The sequence below is a fragment of the Cimex lectularius genome, unplaced genomic scaffold (assembly GCF_000648675.2).
Source record: "Cimex lectularius strain Harlan isolate CLEC.00 unplaced genomic scaffold, Clec_2.1 scaffold10, whole genome shotgun sequence".
Classification (NCBI taxonomy): domain Eukaryota; kingdom Metazoa; phylum Arthropoda; class Insecta; order Hemiptera; family Cimicidae; genus Cimex; species Cimex lectularius.
In genome coordinates this window covers 252,323-270,187 of record NW_019392665.1, presented here as the reverse complement: position 1 = coordinate 270,187, position 17,865 = coordinate 252,323, and the positions used below count along the sequence as shown (strand labels likewise).

Here is a 17,865-nt window from a genome sequence, read left to right as displayed (position 1 = left end):
AATTGTGACGGTAAGTCTGGTTTGATATACCATTTCAAAATATACCAGATCATCATGCCTACGTTTCATCTTATTCTACTAGTCAGTAGCAAAAAAAAAAAAAAAAAATCATGGCGGACCTGATCTTGTAACTCCTAAAACTTAACTTAAAGTATGTTTGTAATTGAAAACTATAACTAGCTTCTAAGTGGCCAAGGTATGGCAACAATAACCAAAAATTGTGGTCGATCATCTTCCATGGGGGCTTATGGATCTCTAAGATGAGTTTACTCTTTAAATCGAGATCAAGGTAAGTTGGCTCGTTCATCTTTAAATAATTATGCTGGCCTGATGGCTATAAATTGTTTTGATTCAGGAAATTTATTTAAGGTAACCACACCTTTGATTTTATCCCTGTTTTACTAAAAAACTCCACTGACATACAGGCAGACCAAGGTAAAATTTCAATTCTTGTCCTCCTGTACTTCTCTAAAGCCTTTGATGCAGTAGATCCTTTTTATTTAAATCAAAATTTTATCCTTCTGTATTGTCCTTAATTGGTTCCGATGTTCTCAAGCAGTATCCATCCCAAGGGCACCACGGTAGCCTAGTGGTTTAGTAGACCTTGTGGACGTGTGTTTGGGTCCCACCGTCACCCGTGTATTTTTCTTATGCATAAGGGAAGATCCAGCAGGATTGGATCTCAGAAACCACAGTTTGATCCCCCCCCCCCTTGAAAGCTGAGTCTCTTCGAGGGAAGAACACCGACAGATCAGGGGCTCAATTTGCACAAGCGTTACGAGCTCCCAAAATGAATCTAGGATGGAGTACTAACAAGTAAAGAGGATAAAAATGTAAGGATTGGAGAGGAACGAGACCAAAAAACAATATCCTGGGACTTTTCTACATTGTAAGTCTGGATTTTTACAATTACATCAAGAGTTGGAAAGAAAAGGTAAAGGTGCAGTGCTCAGACGGAACTCCTCCAGTACATGGTCCAATTCATCCACCATCTTTCAGCCCATTTCCCCGAAGTCCCTTAATGATCATGTATCTGCTTCCCATTTTTATTCCTACTTACAGCTTACCTAAATCCATAAAATATTTCTCCCATCATATTTATATAGACGAGTCCCTAATTTACCTTTCCTTTCCTACAAACTTACAAACTGTAATTGTAAGAATCTAGACTTACAATTAGTTCCTGGCACCCTAAAATGTAGAAAAGTCTCAGGATGTATTTGGGGCCAGTTTCTTTCTAATGCGTACATTTATTATTAACACCACCCTATTTCTTCTTGCCCCGCTGTCAAGAACCTTGGTATTGTTCTTGTTCAGACCTTTTGTTGTATAAAGGATATTGACAATTGGTCCAGGCACTCTGCCTTGCGATACACACACTGTCTCTTCCTGTCATCAAGGAAGTCTCCCGTCATTGGCAAATATGAGAGGACAGTGGTAGGTGTCAGAACATCAAATGATATGGAGGATTGGTCTAAGAACTGTGCCTTGCGATACTCCCACTACTACGTGCTGTCATCAATGAAGCCTTCCTTCATCAGCACAAATGCAAGGAGAACGGTAGGTGTTAGGATCAGCAGTGTAAAGGATATGAAGGATTGGTCCAAGCACTCTGCCTTGCGATACTCCCACTGCCAAGTGCTGTTAACAAGAAAGCCTTCCTTCATCAGTACAAATGCAAGGAAGTGGTAGGTATCAGGATATCTGCAGTGTAAAGGATATGAAGGATTGGTCCAAGCACTCTGCCTTGCAATATTCCCACTGCCACGTGCAGTAATCAACGAAGTCTCCTGGCATACGCAAATGACACAAGGAGAATGGTTAGTGTAGTTGGTACATCTGTGGTATAAAGGATATAGAGAATTGGTCCAAGCACTCTGCCCTGCAGTACTCGAATTAACCTGATCCTGTTTGGAAGGACTTTAATTTATACAGGAAACCCTTGTGCCATATGCGGTCATTAAGGAAGCCTCCCATCATCGGCAAATACTTAAGGGCAGTGGTAGGTGTCAGGATCAGAAAGGTATGGAGGTCCTAGCACTCTGCCTTGTCTCCCATACTGCACCATGATGTCAGAAGAGTGTTACGTCCAGTCGGGATATCTAGTGTAAATGATATAGAGGATTGGTCCAAGTACTCTTCCCTGGAGTACTCCCACGTCCAGTGTAGTAGTCCGAGTAATGTGATTCTTTCGTACCCGGGGGGAAAAAAAAACATTAAATCGAGGGCATTTTTAACAGGTCCTTGTACTTAAACATGCTTTATTTTCAGATCCCATCCTGGCAAAAATTAACGCCACATTCGCCACCCTAACCAGATTAATAAAAGATTGTGGATTTTTCGTATACTATTTTCTCCGATGTCGCGGTTGAAAGCCCCCCTTGATTCAATCAAGGGGGTGGTTTGGTGGGGTGAAGGGGGTAGGAAATGTGGGGATGCTGCGACTGGATCAATAGGGCCAGGGGTTGTTGCATCCCCCTATCGATACCGAACGATCTAAGGAGGATTTGAATCAATCAATATTTTCTTTATTAAAATTTTTTATGACAACCGGGGGTGTAATTTTTTGAAAAATTATTTTAATTTTGGAGGTTTTTTTTAGCGTGTACGGTGAGGATATGTACAAGGGTTCAGTTATTTGTGTCTAACATTTTTTTTTCTGTATTCATTTTATCGTATACATTATTATTTTTTTGTTTAATTATTGCTATTATTGGGTTGTCCGGAAAATAATGCAGGATTTTGGTATTAAACAAAAAAAAAGAAACTAGTTACTTTAAAGCAATGTTCTTTAATCAAAATAATTTCCCATACTCTCAATACATTTCTCCCAACGTGTTGGTAACTTATTAATTCCGTCTGAGTAGAATTCAGAATTTTTAGAATTGATAAAGTCAATAAATGCATTTTCCAGTTCCGTTTGATTTTTGAATATTATGTGTTGTAAGTAGTGGTCCAGGTGTCTAAAAAAATGGTAGTCAGTAGGCGAGAGGTCCGGAGAGTAGGGTGGGTGAGGCAAAGTTTCATAGCCAAGCTCCAATAATTTTTGTGACGTTACACGTGACACATGTGGTCATGCAACAAAATGGGCCCTTTCCGATTGACCAAAGAGGGCTTCATTACTGCCAATTTCTGATGCATGGTATTAATTTGGTTACAGTATGATTCAGCATTGATGGTTTCGCCAGGATTTAAGAAGCTGTAGTGTATTAAACCAAATGAAGCCCACCATACCGTAACCATTACCTTTTTTTGATGAGTTGGGGGCTTTGGAAAATGTATTGGAGCTTCTCCTTTGTCGAGCCACTGTCCAGAACGTCTAGTGTTATCGTAGAGAATCCACTTTTCGTCACATGTAACAATTCTGGCCAGAAATGGGTCATTTTTGTTTCGACAAAGAAGTGATGCACAAACATCAAAGCGCTGATTTTTTTGGCGATCGTTTAATGAGTGTGGAACCCAATTTTCGAGTTTTTTCACTTTTCCAATCGCCTTGAGGTGGTCAGCGACGGTCGTTTTACTGACTTTGAGTTGCTCTGCAAGTTCTCGAACAGTTGTTTTGGGGTTTTCTTCCACCACTGATCGCAGAACATCATCATTAAGAGAGGAAGGCCTTCCACGACCTTCTTCATCTTCAAGGCTGAAATCTCCCTCCCGAAATTTTTTAAACCACCTTTGCACAGTGCACTCATTAACACAACCCTCGCCCCAGACTTGGTTAATGTTTCTAGCCGTTTGGGCTCCGCTTCGGCCGAGTTTAAACTCGTAAAAGAAAATCGTACGAAATTCTCGCTTTGACATTATAAGGATGACTGAATTATTTCCAAGTAGCGGAATGCTACAGAGGTAAACAAACAATATCATTTGGAAGAGGATTAATAAGTGTTGACATTCATACAAATGAGTAATCCTGTAAACGTAAACAGAATATTTTATATAGATTTTTTTTAATGAAAACTTAAAATCCTGCATTATTTTCCGGACAACCCGATATTATTATTATTATTTTTGGAAGGGGCGCACGCAGATCGATCCCTCGGGGATGGCCCGTCCGGCCCCGTGAGCCCAGTCGCGCTGCCAGGTCGGCATGGATCGGATCGCCCTGGTCGCTTAGACCCCCTCCCCGACACGCGTGTTTATTTTTTATTTTTATTTTAATTTTGTTTATTTTTATTATATTCTATAACTTCGGACACTGTTTTCACCTTCAATAAAAAAATAAAGGGGGCGAAGGAAAATGTTTGACAATTTCACGGACGACTACGCTTTTCAGAACGGTGAGTACTTAATTTTAATTTTTTTTAACTGTTCAAAAAGAAAAAAGCCCGCGAGACTTGGCGGACTCATTTTTTAAAGCCGATGTATTTAAACAACAACCGGCTCAGCTAGGGGGAGTGAAATCAAAACTAAAACAAGCGAAGCCTGCCGGACCCCCCGCTGTATTTTTTATTCAAGAATTCCTCCTTCCTTCAATTTTTAGCCATAAGTTTCGACACATTTCACACAGAAAGAACCTCGAGGTGTAGTTTCAACCCTCTGTATAAAACGGGCTGACCTCGTTTTTTTCTTATTTGTTTCTTTCACCCCGCCTCACGGCTGTATTTAAAGTTCGATTTCAAGCCGGATTAGCGATCGCGTGAAAAGGATCAAAAGCACCCCGGCGCCAACCCCCGGCCCACCTGTGGGGGAGGGGGGTTGGAGAAAATGCAGATTAACCCCCGCACCAACCCCCAAACAGGAGCCATTGGGTTCACCATATTTGTTTTCATTTTAAACAATTACCCCCCCCCCTTTTATGTGAATAATCAAAAGTCAAAGGTTGCAACCACCCCTTTTCCAAGGGGTTGTCGGGTGTGAATCGATATCCGCTTGTAAATGCACAAGACCCGGGGTGTTCAACCCCGTCTCAGAAGGGTTCTTTTTTCCCTCTCTTTCTCACTACGTCTGAAACAGAAGTGGGAGAATCCACAGGTCGCCACCCCCGAAACAACCCCTGTGGCCTCTATTCAACTGGTGAACTGGAAAAGTCAAAGCGAGACCTTCCAGACGCCCCTTTTCGACTCCTTCAAGAGAATCTTTAATCGTCAAATATGACAAATGGACCCACTTGGTAAACTTACGAGTATTGTCACCAAATAGTATCGATGACAAACAGCATCGTCACTAAAACAGATGGATAGATAATGTAGAGGTAGGTAGTGTGGAATAGAGAGAAAGGTTGATTATAGAGAGGGGGACGGAGGGAGTAAGAGAGAGCTGACGATTAACGCTTTATTTCTCTATCACACAAGATTTGGTCTCAAGGACTATTCTTTCATCTAATGTGAAATACAATGATTACTAATTTTACTCTACTTCTAATGTATTAAATATTAATTACTTCGAATAACCTTATTTTTGTGGTCAATAGGGTAGTATAGATAGTAGTTGTAGTCAACAGCAGAGATAGAGGTGGAGAGATAGATAGAGATCTTCAGAAAGATATAAGGACAAAGAGAAAGAAAGAGAGGTGCAGAGAGAAAGGGAGAACGAGAGAAAGGTAGAGAATGAGAGAAAGGTAGAGAAAGAGAGAAAGAGAGAGAGAGAGAGAGAGAGAGAGTGTGAGAGAGACATCTATAGAAAGATATAGGGAGAAAGAGAAAAAAAGATGGAGAGATAGATGGATAAATAGATAGAGAAAGATTAAGGTGGGGAGTAAGATATATAGATTTTAGGGATGGGGTACGAGTCTACCCAGGCATTTAACCCCTCGGGTCTTGGCCGCCCACCCTGCATAATATATATANGAGAGAGAGAGAGGTGGAGAGATAGATATATAGATAGACAGAGATCTACAGAAAGATATAGGAACAAAGAGAAAGAAAGTGAGATGGAGAGAAAAAGGGAGAAAGAGAGAGAGAGAGAGAGAGAGAGAGAGAGAGAGAGAGAGAGAGAGAGAAATAAAGCAAATTTGAAAAGTAGTTAAATAGAAGAAGGAGAGAAAGGAAAAAACAAACAGATAGATGTATAGATAGGTAGATAGATAGAGATGTACAGAAAGATATAGGGACGAAGAGAAAGGTGGAGAGAGAAAGAGAAATAGATAGACACATAGAGAGAGGGAAAGAGAGATGTAGAGAGAGGTGGAGAGGTAGATAGATAGGTAGATAAATAGATAGATAGATAGTAGATAGATAAATAAATAGAGATTTACAGAAAGATATAGGCACCATTTTATCTTGGGGAGTGTTTTGGTTATGTCCTCTCCTTCGATAGTTTCAAATCTTTTCCTAGCATACCTATCGCATTCTGCAAGGTAGTGCCGAGCCGTTTCTTCCTTTGCTTCACAGAAGCGGCAACAGGGGTCTGGTAGAATACCCATTATGAAGAGGTGTTTCTCAAGGGGTATCCGTTAGGATACCTATCAGCCTCCTAATTCCCCTCCTAGAGTTAGAAAATAACCATTTCGTTTCTTTTGGTTTGATTTCCTTCAGAAACTCCTTCGATTGCCTGCGGCCGGGGGACATATTCCATTCTTTAAGGAATTGTTTCATGCCCCAGCAACTAATACTCCCTTTCGCTGTGCTTCTAGAGTGGGGTAATGCCGGTTGTGGCCCGACAAACGCAGTATTTGATCCTTCTTTGGCCAGGCTGTCCGCCTCTTCATTGCCAAAGTGCCCCTTATGAGCAGGTATCCATATGAGGGTTACCCTATTCTCGTACCTGGTAGTAATCCTATTAATAAGTTCAACGGTTTCCTCTACCAGCCTAGATGTTGATAACTCTTTTTGTAATGACTTAAGACTGGCCTGACTGTCGGAAAAATTTTTAATATCTTTTCCCTTAATCTTGTTATCCATGAGTGTTCTGCAGCAAACATTGATGGCCCAGACCTCCGCTTGAAAGACCGAGGTGTTATTACCAAGAGGGGAGGAGATGCTGATCCCTAATTTAGGTATATGTATTCCAGCACCGCTTCCCTTGTCCTTAATGAGTGAGCCATCGGTGAAGCAGTCTAGGCTACGATGGTCATTATCCGCACTATAGTTATAATCACTGGGAGTAACTACCTGAAAGTGCTTTTTCCCTAAAGGTGTTTTCACCTTTTTATCGCTAACGCCCAGTAGTTGGTTGTTGACCTTACTCAATAAATGTAGAATTTTCGAGTGACCTATATTATTGAAACATATAGGGACAAAAAGAAAGAAAGAGAGGAGGAGAGAGAAACGGAGAGCGGGAGAAAGGTGTGGAGAGAGAAAGAGAGATCTACAGAAAGATATAGGAACAAAGAGAAAGAAAGTGAGATGGAGAGAGAAAGGGAGAACGAGAGAGAGAGAGAGAGAGAGAGAGGTGAAGAGATAGTGAAAGAAAGAGAGTGAGAGGAGGAGGAGAGGTAGATAGATAGAGATGTACATAAAGATATAGGCAAAAAGAGAAAGGTGGAGAGAGAGAAAGAGAAATATATAGATAAATAGAGAGAGGGAAAGAGAGAGAGAGAGGTGTGGAGAGGTAGATAGATAGGTAGATAAATAGATAGATAGATAGTAGATAGATAAATAAATAGTGATCTACAGAAAGATATAAGGCCAAAGAGAAAAAAAAGAGAGGTACAGAGAGAAAGGGAGAAGGAGAGAAAGGTGGAGAATGAGAGAGAGAGAGAGAGAGAGAGAGAGAGAGAGAAAGAGGTGAAGAGATAGAGAAAGAGAGAGAGTGAGAGGAGGAGGAGGAGAGGTAGATAGATATATAGATGTGTAGATAGATAGAGATGTACAGAAAGATATAGGGACAAAGAGAAAGGTGGAGAGAGAGAAAGAGAAATAGAGAGAGTGAAAGAGAGAGAGAGGTGGAGAGGTAGATAAATAGAATAGTAGATAGATAAATAAATAAAGATATACAGAAAGATATAGGGACAAAAAGAAAGAAAGAGAGGGGGAGAGAGAAACGGAGAACGGGATAGAGGGACAAAGAGAAAGAGAGACAGACAGGAAAAGAGAAATATGCAGTAATAGAATTTCTTTAGAATAAAAAAACGCTGAGTTAGGTTTCATGGACCTTTCTTCCACTTTCTGTGTGAGAGAGATAGACAGAGTATAGGGAAAGAAAGAGGGAGACTGTGGACACGAACTTCGATGGCGGGCACTCCTGATCTTTGCTGACGAGGCTTTGCACTCGACCGGTCTTGGCATGCACTCCTGGGTCTTCTTCCGTTTCAATGTCAAATATAATGACACCTTCAAATTTTTAATGGAAGTTCTTTGGAGTTGATCTTTTCCTCTTTTCTTCGTGCTGTTTTCCCAGGCTTCGTGATTGGCATTAGAGTCATCCTAATAGGGAGAAGTCATCCTATGGAATATAGTCGTCCCTCTCCTGTGAAATAAACCGATGTTAAGTGGTCCCTCCTTACCTTCTTTATTGTGCAAACTTCCAATCCTTTCCATTGCAGTGGTGTCCGGAACAGTTGTACGGGTGTTTTAGTGTGATGGATCCTGCGCCATCCTCATGGACGTTCTTGAATAGGATGAAGAGGCACTTAGACTAAGCCGTAAGTATTTGTCCTAGAAATTGACACATAGATATTGTGACGGTGTCATCTATAAAATAATACGTGTCAATTTTAAAGACCAGTTGTAACACCTTGTACTGAAAGGTTTTCAGAGTCACCCATGTGAATAATTGAAGGTCTAGGTCAAAAAGGCCGTCCAGCGTGTCCGAGCCATTTCACGGTGGACGCTGACGATTAACAGGCTGCTTTTATATACACAAACGAGGACATTTCCCTTGATTTTCTGTCTACTTTCCCTCGTTTATTTTTTCCCCTCCTTTCTTATTTAGACCTTCTCTTCTTCAGTTTCCGACCTTCTTGGGACGACGGAGGTGAACAATTCGGCGAGGGTACGGCTCGTATGGCACGGCTCATGGGGTCCAGGGAGAGGAGCGTGGGCGGAGGTGAACAAGGAAGTAGGAAATTAATATTTTTTTCCCTTACCCCTTTTTTCCTCTAATTACTTTTACTTAATTACAATTAAAAAATGTTCCAGGTCAAGTGGTGGTTGATGCTGCACGCCTACGGCTTTGCTATTTCGTTTCTCGTGCTAGCTTTTTACGCCTTCTTTTCCATTTTGAACATAAGGTGAGGCACTTTTGTCAAAAACTGTAAAAAAGATTTTATTAACAATTTTTTTTTTAATTTTTAAAATTACAGGTCGCTGATAACGAAAAGGCCGTACATGTCGACAATTAACGTCTTCCTTTGTGTTCTAAGCTCTTCGCGGGCTGTCTGCCTCTTCATTGACCCATACGCCCTTAAAAACGTGGGTATAATAATATATACTGTCTATAAAAAAAAGTAAATATGCAGTAGTAGTATGAATTATTAATAAATCCTCCACTTCCTTCCTATTTTCCATATTTTTTCCCTTCAACTCCTCGACATTCTACAGCTCTTTTTCTTATTCCACTGCTTTTTCCTCCTTTCTAACTCTTCCTCCTCATTCTTCTGTGATCTTTTAATCTTCCTCCTCTTCTTCCATGTACAACCAGTTTCCTAATTTTTTCTTTCTTTCTAAGTGTTCTTCCATTTCTCTAATTTTTCTTTCTCTGTGTTCTTTTCATTTCTCCACCATAATTGTGTTCTTTTCCTAGGTTCTGTTTTCATTCTTGTTATTTTATCCTTCTTCCCTTCTTCCACGTACAACCAGTTTTCTACTTTTCTCTCTCTTAGTTTCTTCTGTGTTCTTCCATTTCTCCACCTTTTTTTTATGTTCTTTTCATTTCTGCACGATAATTATAGTTAGTCCATAAAATCCTCCTCTTTCCCTTTCCCCATGTTCTAACATTTCCTCACCTTTTTATTGCTTGATTTCTTCCCTTCTATAATTATCTTATTTTCCTATGCTCTTTTATTTATTTTTTTCCTGATTGCCTTTCTCCATGTACGATCAGTTTGTTACATTTCTCTCTCTTTGTTTCTTCTGTGTTCTTCCATTTCAACACCTTTTCTTTATATGTTCTTTCATATCTCTACAATAATTAGCTTCTTTTCCTGTGCTATTTTAATTTTCCTGATTCCCTTTCACCATGTACGACCAGTTTTTTACTTTTTCTCTCTTTGTTTCTTCTGTATTCTTCCATTTCTCCACCTTTTCTTTCTATGTTCTTTTCATTTCTCCAATATAATTATTTTCCTTTCCTATCCTATTTTATTTTTTTCCTGATTCCCTTTCTCCAGGTACTACAGTTTCTTACCTTTCTCTCTCTTTGTTTATTCTGTGTTCTTCCATTTCTCCACCTTTTCTTTCTGTGTTCTTTTCATTTCTCCACTATAATTATTTTCCTTTCCTATGCTATTTTATTTTTTTCCTGATTCCCTTTCTCCAGGTACGACAGTTTCTTACCTTTCTCTCTCTTTGTTTTTCTGTGTTCTTCCATTTCTCCTTTTTATTATTTCCTAGTCTCCTTTTTCATTCTTCTTTGTTATTTTATGCTTCTCCTCTTTCTTTCTCTATTATTATACTCTCTTCCTAGCCTCATCTTCCTTCTGCTCTATTCTTCTAATTATTCTTCCCTTTCTCCATGTTCTACCATTTCTACACTTTTTTCTTTCTGTGTTTCTTTCATTCATCCACGATAATTATATTTTCTTCCTAGGCTCTTTTTTTCATTCTTCTTTGTTATTTTTTCTTTCTTCCCTTTCTCCATGGAAAACCAGTTTTGTCAATAATTCTTTCTTCCCTTTCTCTAACTTCTCCTCTATTATTATACTCTCTCCCTAGACTCATCTTCCTTCTGCTCTGTTCTTCTAATTATTCTTCCCTTCTTCCACGTTCCACCATTTCTCCACCTTTTTCTTTCTATGTTCCTTACCACCTTCTCTTTTTTTCGATTATGATCAACGGATCACTATTCCCTTTTTCTTTGATTTTATCTTTAGTAAGTCTATTTTTACTGATTTTTCACATCTTGTCTTGTTTTTCCTCCTATTTTTTCTTTCTCTTCCTCCACCTTCTATCACTAGAGTCACTCACCTAGTCCCACTACTTGATATCCTTGTCCTTCTACTTCTGTGATTCGTCTACTTGTTTTTCTCATTCTGCCCATTTCATCCTCTTTCTTTTTCTCTTTTTCATAACGTATTCTATTTTTCTTTTATTTGTCCCTGGCTTAAGTTCGATTTTTGTTCCGACTTGTAGCGCTTGCCTAGTCGTGCCAAAAGCTCCAATCTGCCGGGGAAAGTACAATGAAAGTCGGGTTTAATTTCATTTACGTCCCCCGACCAGACCGGTTTTCGAAATTCCGGTCGGGATAGGAAGCAGAAATGCGCAAGGCCCTTTCCACTTGAGTTAATTTGTAAAAAAAAAAATTTACCCCCTAAGTTCTAGCCTAAATTTAATTAAAACGACACGGATCTCTTATTTTTCCACCGTTCCATGACGGGGTGACGGAGTGAATCGACCCTAAGACGGAAATTAAGGAAAAACGTCGGATTTTTAAAATTAATTTATTGTCGTTTCCTACCTCGTAGACGCCTGGAATATTTCACATTCACCCAACAGGCGAAAGAATCAATGAAACGATCAAATTTGCCTGGAAAGAAAGCTGTGGCAAGAAAGCACATGGCAAAGTATCAAGAAATTATAGGAAGGCAAATATTTCTTCCTCCTTTTTTCCCTTTCGCTTATGTCTTTTTCTAGTTTTACGATTTCATCTTATCTTTCTTATTCTCCTACTTATTTTATCAGTATTTTACTTTCCCTGTGGCTAACCGTCTGTGCCTTTGCGTTTTGCCTCACCTAACCCATCTGGGTCTTTGTAACTGCTTGACTTGCATTTCTATAAAGCTTTTCGGTTTGTAGATAGAAGCTTGTTTCTTTTGTCAATTAGACGGTCGCATCTCACCCCTCCTGGCGAGCTCTTAGTAACCGTATGTCATTATGCCCAGGATGTGCCTCGCGGAGGCGGCTCACTCGGGATTTTAGGAGGAGGTATGTTATAGTATGGTAAAAAGGATCTAGGACGCGGGGTTTGCGCCCCCCAGGCACTGCAGCCTTTTGGTTTACTGTACCTTCTTAGTTCCTTAGTTCAGTGCAATAGACTCAATCCTTCTACTTAGAAGTATCAGGTCATTCACGGTCGCTGCTGCAATCTGATTTCCTAAGTTTTTTCCATAGGTTAGGTTAAATTTCCATTGAGCTGTTGCTTCACATTCGAAGATGATATGGGTGGCTGTTTCTTCCTCCTTATTACATAATCTGCAAATGGGATCATAGTTGTATATACCCATGTTGTGTAGATGTAGTAGTCCACTCCTCTGAGTTTGGCCCTCTTCAATTGCAGCAATGCTTTTGCCAGTCTTAGTGAGAGGGTTGTTTCATCCTAAGAGTACTATGTCTAGCACCGCTAGAGTTTATCCACTTCTCCTTTTGTTTTGTTTGGATTCATTCTGCCATGGAGGATTCTATTGTTTTTGTTATCCCAAGGCTCGGGGCCTATGTACGGTCTTGCAGATCCTCCTCTGGCCAAACTGTCTGCTTTCTCATTTCCCAAAATTCCCCTGTGTCCTGGCACCCAAGATATCATCAGGTTGTCGTGTTTCCCCAGGTTTTGGAGATTTTGGAAGCATTCAGTGACTAATTTTGGATGTGATTCTTTTACACGCTAATGCTTTAGTGGCTTCTTGGCTAACAGATCTTATGAGGATTTTTTTGCCAGTGTAACCTCTTTTAAGATTTTCCAGGGCACAAGCAATGTTGGCATGTATTTCTGCCTTGAAGGACCGAAGTGTACTTCCCTAATGAGTTTGATTGCTCATGTTTTGGTCTTGTACAGAAAACGCCTGATTAGATTCCTTCGTTTGTTTTGGAGCCATCGGTATACCATATCTGATGCTCTCCTGTGTTCTTCATCTCTTTGACAGTCAAGTTCGTTGAGACTTTGTAGGAAGTTGAATCCCCATTTCTAATAATGGGTGTCTGATTTTGTTGATTATGGTTGTTTGCCCGAATTGTTTAGTTCCTTTCCAGTTTAATTGTTTCTGGAGCCTTTACCTTTTTAGGAGTAGGAGGATTAGGCTTTATGTTTCTTTCTTCGTCTTAATCAGAGACATCAGATTGCGAAGGCTGGTCATCCTTTTTGCCTGATGATGGCTTTCCTCATTTTTTCGGTAGCCTAGTACCCAGCACGGCTGGATATAACGCGGCGTAAGGAGTCAATGCTAGCCTCATCAACATTGGATTCATACGTCCATCTCGTCCGGATGACTGTGTACTTTTCGCATACATAGGCCACATGCTCGACCGTCTCCACGAGAGGCATACTCACACAATGGACTGTCTTTCAGTCAAAATCCATGGAGCTTGGATGAGAAGTCCCCATGCTCCGATAACAACTGTGACATGTAATGGTCCGTCTTCATAAAAGTCATGCCCAAGCGTCTCTCTATGTTGTCGAATACGTATGTCTTCCTTTGGGCGACGTTGCCATGCATCTCTCAGCCAAGAGGCGACTTCTACTTCTGATCGAACGGGGACGCAAGGCTGGTATCCATTGGCCAATTCCCAAGCCGCTCAGGCGACCCTAGCCTGGAGGTCCAGCTATAACATGCGAGGCGTCGGGGGAGATAGTTCGGTAAGCTTGCGTGACCGCAAGCAAGGCCGCTCTCTGTGCACTATCAAGCTTTACCCACTCCGCCTCGCGCAATTCTCGTGCCCACTAAGGGGCAGCTTAAAGCAAGACGAACTGGTATAGTGCCGAAATTCCATCCCTAACTATCCCTGTGGCTAACCCTACAATGCCTCTCTCCTTTTCTCCCAGCCTATCTTTCTCTTTCCCATTCGCTATCTATGCCAATCTCTACCACACACCTTCTAACTATCTCTCCCCTCTCACTGTCTATCTCTTCCCCTCTTGCAATTCTGTCAATCTCTCTCTCTCTCTCTCTCTCTCTCTCTCTCTGGTCAATGTTCTCTTTTCTCACTGTATATCTTCTTGTCCCCTCATGCTTTCCATGCAAATCTCTCCCCCTCTCTATCAATCTTCTCTTCCTGCCTCATTGCAAATTCCTTTTATTTCTCTGTCCCTATTTCTTTTCCTCACTATATTTGTCAATTTTCACCAAACTTTATCTACCTAACTCTCCCTCTCTTTCTTTCAATCCGCCCCACTTTACTGTCTATCTCTTCTCCTCTATCTCTAACAATCTCCCCTTCCTTCTGACTACCTTTATCTTCCCCTCTCACCATCTACCTCTACCCCTCTTGCTAACTTTGTCAATCTCCCTTTCTGTCCTCCCCTCCTCCTCTCTTTGTTAATCTTCTCTTCCTGTCTCTCCCTCTTTCTTGGACTTTCTTTTCCTCGCTCTCTCTGTCAATGTTCCTTCTATGTTCATCTTTGTTCACCTCCCTCCATTCTTCTCTGTGAATACATCTCTTTCTCTCTGTAACGTTTTCTCTCTCTAACTATTTGTCTGTTTCTCCTTCACATACTCGTACCTTTTCCTAACCTTTCTCTTCACCCCCTTTCACTCTCTCATTTCTATGAACTTCCTTCTTCATCATGAAGAGTGCCTCCTTAAAGCATTTTTCTTCTTTAGATTATGCCTCGTTTGTTGGGCTTGGCGATTTGGGATTTGGGCTTCCCGAGCCTGGTTTCGGCCCTGGCACTACTCCAGCTGGCCCTCCTGCGGCTCACGCAGATCCCCAGCGCCCCCCAGCCTCTCAAGAACAGCTCCTGCCTTTCGTTGGCCATCACTCTCCATTTCGCCTCGGTGCTGGCCATCGACACAACCCTGGCACTCCACCCGCACGTCCTAGTCGCAAAGTACGTCGTCGACACTGCGTTCCACGTCTGGGGGGCTGCCGTTTGCGCCGTATTCCTCTATTCGGGGGTGAAGGCGATGCGGGTGCTGAGCGACATGCCATCTGCCATGCTCGAGAGGGACATCGACGCCCAGTACAAAGGGATCATGCAACTCGCCATGCTCGCCCCTTACAACAACCTGGCCACTTCGGTCGCCGCGGCCCTCGTCCCGACCCTCCTCGCCCCGAAGCTCGTCCACGAGAAGAAAGGCATCGCCGCCTCCTCATCCTCTTCGAAGACGGAGCCGGTGAAGAGTTGCATCCTCAAGCCGACCCCCAAACCGAGCCCGAACAGCTCCGATAGTGAGTATCCAGGAAAGGTTTTTCCCATTATTACACTAACGAGACGGTTTGTTCGAAAGACGAGGAGCCACGGACCACCGACCAAGGACAGAGAAGGACCAAAAAGCTCAGCTGGGGACCAGAAAGGCGGATATCCGGCCAACTACCGAAAAAGGTAAACCGACGGATAATCCCTCATAAACGGATTCTTAACGATAACTTTCTGTCTTCCTTCAGGCAAGCGGTACGAGGCTCGAGGAGGAAAACGAAGACGTCAACACGAGCCTGCTTCCCCAAAGGGAATCCAAGGTAATCTTGTCTATTTTTCTCTTCCCTTCTTCTATCAATTTTCCTTATCTCTCTGCTTATCTGCCCCCTCTTCTGTCAATCCTCCTTCTCTCTCGATCTCCCCCCTCTTCTGTCAATTCTCCCTCTTCACTCCCTATCACCCCTCTCTTCTGTCAATCCTCTCTCCCTCTCTATCTCCCCTCTACTTCAATCCTCCCCCCTCTCTCTAACACTCCTCTTCTGTCAATCATCCTCTCTGTCGCCCCCTTCTTCGGTCAATCGTTTTTCTCTCTCTACCCCCTCTTCTGTCAATCCTCCCTCTTCACTTCCTATCACCCCTCTCTTCTGTCAACCTCCCCTCTCTCTATCGCCCCCTCTCCTGTCTCTCTGACTATCTCCCCCCTCTTCTGTCAGTTCTCCTTATCTATCTAATGTAAGAAACGTGCAAGAGACCGAATTTTAATATAAATTAGGTCTAAAAAAAGGAAAAATTAAAATGTACAATCAATCTCCCCAATCTCTGACTGTCTAAGTTTCTTTACCCCCTCGCACTCAATCTCCCCTCCCTTATCTCGTTTTTTCTTATTCTCCTCTCGCTCTCTCTGTCTCTATCTTCCATTCTTCTATCAATCCTTCCTCCCTCTGTTCCCCCTCTTCTGTCAACCCTCCTTCTCTCTCTGTCTCCTCCTCTTCTGTCAATCCCCTTCTCGCTGTCAATCTCCCCTCCCTCAGCTCCCTTTTTCTTCTTCCCTTCCCGCTCTCTCCGTCAATCTCTCTTTGCCTCTTTATCTCACTCGTCCCTCTCCTTTTCTTTATCATTCTCTCGTCTCTACATCGCTTATTTCTCACTCTCATCATTATTAATTGTAATTGCTCGTTAAATGTAAGAAAGGTGCAAGAGACCTAATTTTGCGAGTTAAATTAAAATGTCCAATCAACCTCCCCCACATCTGTCTGTCTGTTTCTTTACCCCCTTGCTCTCAATCTCCTCTCCTCAACTTGGTCTTCTTCATTGAGCCATATATTCTGTGCCAACAATGTTGTTTGTTGGGTGTACAGTGAAACTATTTTAAGACACTTCCCGGTCATTACGATTCGGCCGTCCGAGGGTGGTGAAAGTCATGGAAAAGTCCGTTATTCAAAAATATTCCGAACCGTTGAAATAATTATTATTTTCGTTTCAGAGCGACCTGACTCTCGACGCGATCTTGAATCACATCGCGTACATGAACAGGGGTGGCGTGAGCGAGACGACGCAGAGCAGGAAGCAGCGGCTGCGTAATGTCCTACGACTCACGACCCTCACGCCTTTCCTAGCCCTCCTCTTCGTCCTCACAAGCCTTTTTCGAATTTACGACCCAGGTGGGTTCGGAATTTTTTTAAATCAAAGCACTCCAAGTTTCTCCTGTCTTTTTTCTCCTTCACAGCATGGTACGACGGCTACAAGAAGTGGCTCGCGTTCGAGACCTGCTGCAGGAGCCTCGAGGTGGTGATCGCCTGGTCGATGGCCAACCTGACAAAGCAGCCAGTCTCAAACCACAGCATCACAGGCTACCAGACGCACGGTTCCAAGCAAAGCATGTTCATGTGAAAAAGGACATCTACTTGTCCAGGGGTTTTCTATGACCAGTCGACCAGAAGATAATAATTTTTTTTAAAAATCAATTTAACTTAGTACGGTCTTAGAAGGAGAAGCACAAAGATAAACATAAATTCCGGCAAATTTTACTTGTTAACAATTTAGCCTCCAAGTGAATAACCAGATGTCCAGGGTAAAAATAATAACATAAATTTCTCGTTTTAAAAAAACATTTTTCTATCGCATGTACTATTTAAATAATAATCAGTAGTTTTAAAGGGCGTTTGTGTACGTATAAAGGGGGTCCGCCTGTTCTCGCTAGGGGAAGAAAGTTATTTATTCATTTTTAATACTTGTACAGTCATATATTTTTTTTAATTAGTCAAAACCGGGCACAAAAATGACATTGAAAATAGACATATCTAAAGAAATTTTTTTTATCTTTGACAAATTATCACAGCAAAAAAAAAATATATATATAGTAAAGTCGCATTAGAGACGGTGAAGTTATTAAATTTTGGTTTAATTTTACTATTTACATAATTACAATGTAAGAGCGATAGGGAGCGTGAGGGGAAGAGAGATAGTCAGAGAGAGAGAGAGAGAGAGAGAGAGAGAGAGAGAGAGAGAGAGAGAGAGAGAGAGAGAGAGAGAGAGAGAGAGAGAGAGAGAGAGAGAGAGAGAGAGAGAGAGAGAGAGAGAGAGAGAGAGAGAGAGAGAGAGAGAGAGAGAGAGAGAGAGAGAGAGAGAGAGAGAGAGAGAGAGAGAGAGAGAGAGAGAGAGAGAGAGAGAGAGAGAGAGAGAGAGAGAGAGAGAGAGAGAGAGAGAGAGAGAGAGAGAGAGAGAGAGAGAGAGAGAGAGAGAGAGAGAGAGAGAGAGAGAGAG

General features: G+C 41.8%; 1 protein-coding gene across 2 annotated transcripts; it reads left to right on the top strand.

Annotated features, from left to right (window-relative positions):
- The first annotated feature begins 4,047 nt into the window (after positions 1-4,047).
- On the top strand, positions 4,048-17,584 carry LOC106667365. 2 transcript variants are annotated; one of them, XM_014395270.2, is made up of 9 exons: positions 4,048-4,277; positions 8,828-8,937; positions 9,018-9,109; positions 9,182-9,290; positions 14,567-15,134; positions 15,194-15,288; positions 15,351-15,422; positions 16,586-16,763; positions 16,829-17,584. In XM_014395270.2, the coding sequence occupies exons 1-9, from the start codon at positions 4,238-4,240 to the stop codon at positions 16,990-16,992; spliced, it is 1,428 nt and encodes a 475-aa protein (XP_014250756.1). In that variant the 5' UTR covers positions 4,048-4,237; the 3' UTR covers positions 16,993-17,584. The 2 variants fall into 2 exon arrangements, with proteins under 2 accessions (XP_014250756.1, XP_024080872.1); XM_024225104.1 differs by lacking the exon at positions 4,048-4,277 and adding an exon at positions 7,965-8,521.
- The last annotated feature ends 281 nt before the right edge of the window (positions 17,585-17,865 follow it).

Coding starts and splice junctions, on each gene's coding strand:
- LOC106667365 (XM_014395270.2), top strand. CDS start 4,238: ATGTTTGACAATTTCACGGACGACTACGCTTTTCAGAACG. Junction 9,291..14,566: donor ACCCATACGCCCTTAAAAAC/GTGGGTATAATA, acceptor TTTCTTCTTTAG/ATTATGCCTCGTTTGTTGGG. Junction 16,764..16,828: donor TTTTCGAATTTACGACCCAG/GTGGGTTCGGAA, acceptor TCTCCTTCACAG/CATGGTACGACGGCTACAAG.